The sequence below is a fragment of the Leptosomus discolor genome, chromosome 4 (assembly GCF_034619465.1).
Source record: "Leptosomus discolor isolate bLepDis1 chromosome 4, bLepDis1.hap2, whole genome shotgun sequence".
NCBI lineage: Eukaryota > Metazoa > Chordata > Aves > Leptosomiformes > Leptosomidae > Leptosomus > Leptosomus discolor.
Genome location: NC_141394.1, coordinates 75,714,620 through 75,724,327, shown reverse-complemented (window position 1 = coordinate 75,724,327; position 9,708 = coordinate 75,714,620). Strand labels below are relative to the sequence as shown.

General features: G+C 42.9%; 1 protein-coding gene across 2 annotated transcripts in view; it reads left to right on the top strand.

Moving 5' to 3' along the window:
- Positions 1-464: 464 nt before the first annotated feature.
- The window catches only part of UVSSA (UV stimulated scaffold protein A), a 54,932-nt gene continuing 45,688 nt past the window's right edge, over positions 465-9,708 (top strand). The window contains exons 1-6 of one of the 2 annotated variants that reach the window (XM_086464337.1): positions 465-562; positions 812-1,142; positions 5,522-5,642; positions 6,795-7,229; positions 8,418-8,527; positions 9,157-9,285. In XM_086464337.1, the coding sequence (XP_086320463.1) occupies positions 465-562; positions 812-1,142; positions 5,522-5,642; positions 6,795-7,229; positions 8,418-8,527; positions 9,157-9,285 (1,224 nt within the window). Of the gene's footprint in view, positions 563-811; positions 1,143-5,521; positions 5,643-6,794; positions 7,230-8,414; positions 8,528-9,156; positions 9,286-9,708 lie in introns of both variants that reach the window. The other variant, XM_086464338.1, reaches the window with a different exon arrangement.

The window sequence follows — 9,708 nt, the reverse complement described above, 5'->3', positions numbered from 1 at the left end:
GCGTTCCCCACCGGGCTCGGCGGCCTCGCGGGGGCTGCTGGGCTCCGCCCCTACGCCCTCTGCGGACAACAAGGGGTTAACGCGCCTTCTTCCACCCCCCCCCAAGCGAGGCGCGGTCCCTTTAAGGCCTTCCCCGGCTTCCTCTAGTCGCGCTTCCGGGCGATGTGACGCCACGCGGGCGTCACCACGCGGAAGTGGGAGAGGGCAGCGCGCGCTTAAAGCGGCAGCTGCGGGGGGGGGGAGGTAGAGCGGTGGTAGGCGCCGGGGGAGGGGGGAGCGGAAGGTACCACCCGCCGTGGGGCGGGGGAGGAGCAGCCCCGAGGGGCGGGGCTTCCCCTGAGGGGCGGGCGGGGGCCCGGCTCGGCTCGGCTCGGCTCGGCCCGGCCAGACGCGGGGTCCCGGCGCCCTGACAGGGCTCCTCGGGGCGGTTGTGACATCAGTTCGGCGTCTCGCTGCCGGCAGAGATGGACCAGCGGCTCGCCGAGCTGGTGGAGGAGCTCACCACCTCGGGGGAGCCGCGGCTGGAGCCCGGCAGGATGAAGGAGCTGAAGAAAATCTGCAAGTACGGCCGCCCGCAGCCCCCCGGCCCGGCCCGGGGTGGGAGCCGGGCCTCGCTGCTTCTCCCCAGGCCGGGCAGCCGCCGGGGGCCGCTCTGGGGCCTGCTGTTAGAGCTGGGTGCCGCCTGCTGCCAGCACAGAAGCTGCTGGTTTAAAATTTAAAAGGAATTTTTAAAAGGTTATGTTTTTATGTGCTAAACTTCTTTTTAAATAACTCCCACTCCTTTCTTTTCCCCCCTTTTCTCCTCTCTCAGGTCTTCAGAGGAGCATCTTGGCTATGCCTATCACCTGCTGATGACGCGGCTCAACGAGGAGCACGCCGAGATGCGCTTCTCGGCTTTCCAGATCGTGCAGGAGTTGTTTGACCGATCCCATCAATTCCGGACGCTAATTATTTCCAACTTCCAAGAGTTCTTGGAGCTCACGGTGGGGATAGACCATGACCAGCCTCTTCCCCCACCCAAAGAGGTGGCACAGAAACTAAGGAAAGCAGCCATTAAGTCAGTGCAAGACTGGCATGAGAAGTACGGAGAGGCCTACAAGAAACTTTCTCTGGGATACAACTTCCTAAAGCAGAATAAGAAGGTACTCTGCGTTTTTGCTTCTGTGTGTGTTTTTAGGTGATGTTTAAAGTAAAGACACCAATAAATATTAAAGGAAAGCTGCTAGAAATGACATTTTCTTTAGGAGACATCCTGTTGAGCATGGTCTTTTTTTTTTAAAAAAAAAAAACCACAAAAAAAACACCCCAAAATCCAAAACCCCAAACAAAAACCAAACCTGAACTTTTTGTTCATCTTGGAGTATTGTGAAGTTTTAAAAAGCCCCAGGCTTGTACTCAGAGCTGGGCTCGACTAGCCTTTTCTCAGGGTGCGAGTATTGCTCACCAATAAGCTTTCACCCACTGATGCCTACCTGGAGCCCCAAAGTCTGGCGCTTTTTAAGAAGGGAAATAATGGTTATTAGAGTCTCTTAAGTCTTTCTGTGCCAGTTTAAGCTAGCCTGACTTCTGTACTGAGCTGTCCAGTTCTAGTGTCCTTTTGCTGTACAAAAGAGACAGTGTCTCAGCTGCAGTGTTAGTGTGTCATACAAGAAATTTCTCTTTAGTAAAACTTCTTGTGTGTAAACATTTGCTTTTAGATCTCCCTTCTAGGCCTCAAGTTATGATGTTTGAAACATTCGTCTGCTTTAGTATCTCTTCTGAGGATCAGACAATGAAATTGGGAACGCTATTGTAGCATTTACACTGTCTACAATGATAATACCAGGATTTCAATAAACATATTGATTCTCTTTCTCTTCAGAAAGACAGATGTTCAGTGTTCATGCCAGTAGATCAAAAACCTTTGTGATACCCAATGTATTTCTGTTGTTCTGTTCTGTACTCAGCTAACAGTGTACCCTACTTGTATTATTTATTGTACAGTGTTGTTCTATCCAGTTTTTGGCATCTGCTCACAAAAGGTGATTGTCATTGAATGCTCCTTTATTCTCTTGTTTGACGAAGAAAGAAAAGTAAGTGAAAGTGACAAGGAGAAGTGCCAAGGCTGAGACAAGGAGCTTTACCACACGATACAGTTTTACCAGATGGAACACGCAAGCGTGCAACAAGTCTGCTGAAGTTTGGCATGTCTGTCTGTGCCCCTGTGGTTAATGGCTGCTCCCCAGTTACAACTGGGCGATCGCTTTTTGTACGTTTGTGATACTAAGCTACTCAGCAAGGTGGGCTGTGCTGTTTTCTAGGGCAGCTGAATTTGGATACTTCTAGAAACATTAATACCAATAGAAACAGTCTTACGTAGTTTGACAACTCTTGTACTTAGAGTGGAGATGAGCCAACTGACTCAACTGGCCTGTTGCCAGCTTAATACTTGAGCATGGGGAAACAACCAGAAAATTTGAGGAGGTCTTTGTACTCTCTAGTAGTAAAGTACATCTGCTGTTCTCTGTTACAGGTTTTGCACAGTAGTGTCGGGCCACTTGAGAGGAGTGTTAGCTGTGTGTGTAGTTTGTAGTGGTGGTTTTGACTTTTTTTATCATCTTCATATCACCTTATAGACAGTTAGTCAGAAGATGGCAACTGCTGCCCTTTTAGGGTGTAAACCTGGAGAGCTACCCGCTGTTTTAATGTTAGTAGGTATAAGTGGGTACCTATATAAGTGTTTGACTTCAAGAACAAATAATATTTCAGTATATCTGCAAGTAAATGTTTTCAAACTCCTGTCTCAAAGTTAAAAAAAAAAGAAAAGGGGAAGAAAAAAGATTTCAGGCGTTTCCAAATGTTTGCATATTTAGGCAGCTGAGTTGTACTGTAGTGCCTTGGCATTTGAGTGATGCATGGGTGGAATTAGAGTGAGCTGCAGTTACAGTGTGAACAGGATTTTGAGCAGCTCAATGTGGAGTGTCTTACTGCTGTACCTTGGTATTTTCCCAAAAGTTACCGTAGTCATCTGGGCCCACTACTTGCACCTCTTAAACCAAGAACAAGTGTTTGTGCCTCCTCACCTCCACTCCCACAGTTACAGACCAGTGCTAAAAGGCTCCACATAACCTGCACCGATACAGAGGCAGAACAACTCTGCTCTCAGTCCGTGTCACCTAAACGAGGCTGGGTGGGCTCTGACCAAGGTGGTGAGTTAGTGCTGGCCCCAGGTAGCAAGTGAGTCCACGTGCCCGTCCGTAACCCAGGCCCTGAGTTGTTCTGACCTTGGGAGGCTTCTGCAAGGGGGCAGCGTGCCCCGTTTTGGGCACCTCAAAGCTTGGTGCTTGCTGTAGGCTTGGTTAACGATGGACATGTAGTATGTGAGCCGCGCGCTTGTTATCAGTGGCAAACCATGATGGTTTGGCAGATGTAAGAGGGGCACTGGGACAAGTGCCAAAGCATGAAACAGTGCAGTGGAGCAGCACGTGGCTGGTGCTTTTGGGACAGAGCAGGGGAAAGAATGGGCAGGTGACTCTCCTGTAGCGCTTCTGGTATGCAGCAGCAGTTGTGGTCTGGGAAACTCTGGCTGTGTCTCATTTTCTGTGCGATTCCAATCCGACTGCCTGGAAATGGTAGCTGTAGTTCCTGGGCGCTGTGTCTTTGTTCCATTTCTGTGGGCGATGTTGCTCTTTGGGAGAATCTGTTTCTTCTGCTACTGTGCGGAGAGCTGTGCAAACTTGGTAGAAAAATCAGATCCTGAAAGCCAAAAAACACTCACTCTAGTGATCTATGTGTTGCTATGGGTTGTGAAACCAGTTCTTTTCCCTACCTTCCTTCTGCCCACCCATTCCCCACTAAAAAAGAGCTTGGTGGGTGTGCCTCTTTTCCTAAACTGATGGAGACTCTCCATGCCAGTTTCTGTGAATGCTGGAGTATCCTCTTGCTTCTAGAGGCTTTTATATATTATATAACAAATTTGTCTTTAAACTGTTTGCAGAAATAATACTTGTAAAAACCTTTAAGGCTTGTTGCACACTGTAGGGATTATTCAACATTTATATAGAAAGACACTCTACTTTAGCACGTGGTTAAGCCCAAGTTCAAGCATTTGCTTTTTAACTTCCATAGTGTTTAATGGAGTTACCTGCTTGCTTAATGCTGAACAAATATGAAAAGTATGTAATTTTGAGATGAGACACCAACAAAATTCTTGATTGTGCAAAAAAATAGGAAAACTTCAGTTGTAGGATGTACGTGGTTTGCTTGACCTGTGGCTAGTAAGTCCATGTACATGTTATAGGAGAGATCTTCTAGGACTAGATAGAAAGAGAGACTTGTCCTGTGTATATCTCCTTGCGTGGGCTTCTGCCTCATAAGTGAGGTTCAACTTTGCTGTTTTACTCTTGTGTGGCTCCAAAACGTTGGTGTAGGATGTCAGTACCTGGGAACCATCACTGTGTGTTGACAAGCTTGATCGCCTAGCAGTGGCAATAACGACTAACGTTAGTGGGTGCTTGTAATACAGGCAGCACCAGAGAGTCTGCGGGCTTTATTGGCAGCAGAGTATGGGCTTGCTCAGCACCCAGTGTCATCTGTATGGAAGTTAATGAAAGTTATGTGGTAGCAATCAAAAGGGAATACTGTTTTCCTTTTTCAAAGGGGTTTCCTTGTGCAATAATACAGTCAAGACTCCTTTCCTTAAAATAGAAGTGAAAAATATTTACTTTTTCAAGCCCTTCAAAGAACAAACTAAAAAAAAAATACCCACAAAAAACAAAACCAAAACCCTTTTGCAAATATTTTGAGAAAAAGCATTTTGAATCACTCAGATTTATGTTTATATTTTAGTCATAAAATCATTCAGGTTAGAAAAGACCTTTGAGATCATAAAGTCCAACCATCAACCCTACTATACCAAGTACACCCCTAAACCATATCTTCAAGCACCACATCTAAACGACTTTTAAACAAAGAAAGTGAGACTGAATGATAACCTTTCCCTCAGTCTCCAGATCCAACAAATGTAATTGTTAAATCCAAAGTTTGAATGTCTTCTCATCTTACGAAGTTCTTCAGTGAATGATATGCATATTTGTGGTAATAGTGCTTAGAAATTTTCATAAGTTTCCTTTACTAATAGTGGACCTATTGTGATGGAATTTGATTACTTACCCTGTGTAGTCTCTTCCCGCCCATTCCCTCTAATCCCACGACTTCAGTGCTGTGACAGAGGTCTCCCAAAGCCTGGTTTATTCCTGCAAGTCAGATGTGGAAATTTAAGCGTTTTGTTTTTCTACCTTATGATTCCTTTCTGAAAGCCATTGATTCTCAGCAGTCCCTTATTAGTAGAAGTAAAAACTCCGTTCAGATTTGCTGTAGCTATTGATTCTAGGATGAGAAGAGATAAAAGGAAATACTGCTGAGCTTCTGGCTGATCGCTGATGTTAGAGGATTTTTCACCACAGATAAGGATCTTAGGAAATGGATTTTCTATATATTTCTTACGAGGAATGTTACACTTTTTTCTTCATTTCCTCCTTAGGTGGATTTTCAAGATGTGCGTGCCAGAACTGTGGCTGAAAGGAGGAGGGAGGAGGAGAAGCAAAAACGGTTGGATAACATTTACAAAGAAAAAGCCAAAAGAGCTGAAAAAGAAATGGAAGGTGGGTTGCTTTGGTTCTTTTAGTGTTTAGGGTGTTTTGTTAATTTTTAAAGCAACTTTTTTTTTTTAAGTTTATATAAAACAAATTCTAAGAGAACAGCCACCCAAATAATAGCTGACCACAGAGGGCAGGAATAATGCGTTTGTTAGAGCTTGACCCTCTGTGTCTCTCACCTAAAGACTATCGGGGGAAACAAGTGACAGTCCTGTGAGCTCAGGTAGTACAAAGAGATTTTTTTAAAACAAATGTTAGCAAGTAAAGATCTGGTCTGTAATTCAGTGAAGTATGGTTGCATAACCTCAAGTAAGCATAAGACTTTTTTTTGGTGCTTGTGGCTTAATTTCTGTGCCATTGACTAGGCACGGGCTTCTCAATACCTAGTTGGCTGATGACCTTAAGTATATTTTATATACAGTCATCATGTTCCAGAAGTATGGGCAATGGCCTGCAGAGGAATCCTGGATGCAGTATAGGCTATCTATGGAAAGTATCACACTGGTGCTAAAAATGTGTCTAACGGGGGGCTGAATTCCTAAGTGATATGCACACAGCCAACGTATTTCTGTAATAGGAAAGAGGAACAGCTCGTAAGTATATTATGTTGCACTTAAAGTGTTATTTAATTAAATTACTTTGGTATATACAATGCATCCAGTTGTGTCTGCATTTATTCTGCACACACGAGGGTGGAATTTTAAAGAGATTTAACCATCTTAGTTGCTTTTATTGGTAGCACAGTTTTGAGCAATAGCTTATATTCATGGCAGCACCTACAAGGAACTATAACATTGATGGCTGTAGAATGACACCCACCAACATCACTAAGAAAGTCCTCCCTGAACCTTGTTCTCCTTCCAATTCTGTGAAGTGCTTGCATCATCTTTGCGTAGTGGAATTTTAGAGAGGATGGGGAAAGGAGGAACACTGATTAGATTTCTTGCTCAGGAAATTCTAGACTTCCTGCTTTAGGAAAGTCGATTTTATAGAGACAACTCTGGCAGCGGAGAGAGATCTATATGGCTAAATTATTGCTGATTACTGGATAAATGGATTACCCCTTTGGCAGTTATATTTGTTTTGTAAACGTCTGCTCTGGAGATGTTAGTGTTTTACAGTATTTAACAATGTTCTAAACCAATTGTGTTTTGATAGAAATGTCCCAAGAGATTACCAGCACAGTGACAGAGATGGAAAACTGTTACCAGCTTCTGATGCCAGATCCTTTCGACTTCGATGTGAATGACACGGAACTGGAACCCAACAAACCAATGTCTGCTACTGAGGATAGACCCGCAACCGCCTTGTCCTCCCAGGTGGAAGTTAACCAGTCCTGTGTTGGATGCGTGGATGATGAACAGCCATGCTGCAGCAAGGATGTTCTTCCAGTTTCTCAGTGTGTTAGAACGGATAAAATCAAAGAGATAGATGAGAAACAGAAGCCTGAGCAAAAAGAATTAGATGGAGGCGCATGCGCAGAAGTTCCATCTGGTGTCCCTTCTCTCAACGATGATGATGATTACCAGACTTTTATTAGGAACCATGGGCTTATTTCACATAAATATACTCTAGACCTTGAAATCTCCACAGGTACCTGGAAAAATTTTTCACATACAGCTGGTGGCAGCCTTTGTCTGAAGAGCTTTGTAGTTGGGTTTGGGTTTTGTTTTCAGGTGACTTAAATGCTGGGGTTCCTGGACACCATTTTGCTTTGAGATTCCTGGATACCACTTTGATTATTTTGGACTCCTTTTCTATTTTTGATTCATCTGGTAACCGTTCTTATGTTTGGGTGTCCTTGCATGTGATTAACAGATTTTATTAATTACCTTCCAAGACTGAACTTTTGTATTAGTTGTTGTAACCACTTTACAGCACTTCCTAGTACTTATGAGTTTCCTGTGTTTAAAAAAACCCTGATCTGTTTACCATATATAATTTTCTTTTCAATACACTTCACTACTCTCCTCTTTCTTTCTCTCTATAGCTGGGGTATAAGCTGCTCATTTAAAAATCTTGCAACTGAGTGTTTTTTAAACTTTTTTTTTTTTTCTCCTTGCTACTGACAACTTGCAAGAAGTAGTAAGTAGTTTTGCTAGGAAGTCTTTAAGAATTATGATTATACCTTTTTTATATAACTCTGCTGGTGTGAGTTACCCCTTGAAAAATTAGAACCATTTGTGTTTTCATAGTCTCAGTGGAGTCCCCTACAGATACCGTCCTAATGGAATGTCATGTGCAAACAGCACTAAGACAGGTATCTGCCTCTGGGCTTGCAGACAACAGAATTGGAAGTGTTTCCGTGGGGCTTATGAATGACCAACGGGTGAAAACTACCATTTTTACTTGGATAGTGGCATGCTTGGCTTCTCTGGCGATCAAGTCCCTATTGCCACTGGGGCAGGGGTCGTTTTATATTGAATACGTAGAAACTGGTACAATGGGGCCCAGTTCATCTGAACATGGGACAAAATGTAATGTAAGTAGTAAGACCGCACTTGTCTGTCGGGTTTTTTTGGCAGTTCCTTAGTAGTAATGAATTAACTCTTTCTGTCATCACTGGACTGAAAGCTTTTCATCTTTTTTGAGTGTGTGCGTAATGGTAGAATAATCAACACTGAGCAGAGAAACATCGTGATGTTTGTAACTTGCCCTGAAGCAATCAAATATTTTAGAAAGGTTCACGTCTACTTCTTCTGCTTAGCTTCTTTAGCTCCTGTAGTGAAGATACTACAGACATTGTGCACTAACTCTTTTTCTTCCCCCTGTTTTGAGCAGATATAAAAGTGCATGAGAATGAAGATAATACTGCCATAATAAACAGTGTCATGGATTCTCACAGACTTCTCAGAAATAAGTTCTGGCCTTCTGTGCAGTCCTGGATTCAGGTGGGATAAAGAGACTCTTTTTTTTCATATTTTTCATAAAAAGATGGAGAAGCAAGGACTGGGTACAGTAAATCTTGAGGGAGAATGAGCAAAAAAGGAAGTTAAGGCTGAAGAAACATTGGTGCAACTAGAAAAGCTTTCTCCTTCAGTAGAGGTGGACAAAAGGAAACCCCAGGAGCTACGTGACTTGTTTGGTGGCTCTTAGCATTAGGTACGCTACCTACAGCCATACTTTTTTTTTTTTTAAAGATGTAGTAAAATGGGGCTTCTTTGCAAAGGGTTAAAGTAAAACACAGCTCGTTTTTGTCAGATGTGTCTGTATCAGAAAAACAACATGACCTTTCTGTCAAGTCAATTGATACTACTGCTCAGGAGCCTCCTGCATGGAATTTGCCCTATAGAAGGGTGCTCTCGGGAGGCGTTTATAGCAGCTCTTCATTCTTTGTTTGTCTTTAGTAGTTGCTATTAGCTTTTATATTCGAGACAAAAGAAGTGGCTTCGCTAATTGTTACTTGTAAAATAAAGGAATTTGTGACAATGTTGTTTCATTAATTATGAAGGGAAACCAAAAATGTTTTGGCTCAGATGTCTATAAAAAAAAAAAAGAATGTTGATTTCTTGCTTTGCAGTTATTTACCAGAGCAGGAATAAATGATGATCGGCTAAGATGTGCCATTGATCTCAAGAATAAATTGGAGACTGTTATGAAGAAATACAAGGAAATGAATATTTCCTTTAAAGAGAGAAGAAGAAAAGTGGTGAGTTTCTTAAAATTCTGCATTACTGGAGAGGACCATTAGTAATGCTTAGCATGTATACGAGAAACATACTTTCTCTTCAGCCTTAATCAGGCAAACTGTTCAACACAAGTTTTATTGATAAGTACATTAATTCTGCTGATTGTAGCTTCACTCAAGGAAGTTGCAGTAAATACCTGTGCAGTGTGCTGGGGCCTGGTTATTAGACAGAACATGTAAGGCAGCGCTGTCGTTTAGGGTAGAGAAGTGGTTAGGCTCAGATTGTATTTACTTAGTTTCTTCTTGTGTAACGCTGTTATGTGCCCGGCTTCTTTTGTGCGTATTTCTCAGTAAACACTGTATTACTCGTGTTCTTTTACAACTTGCAAAACTATGCTATTGTCTCACAATTCCAGAAAGTAGCATCTCTGCTTTGGAGTATTT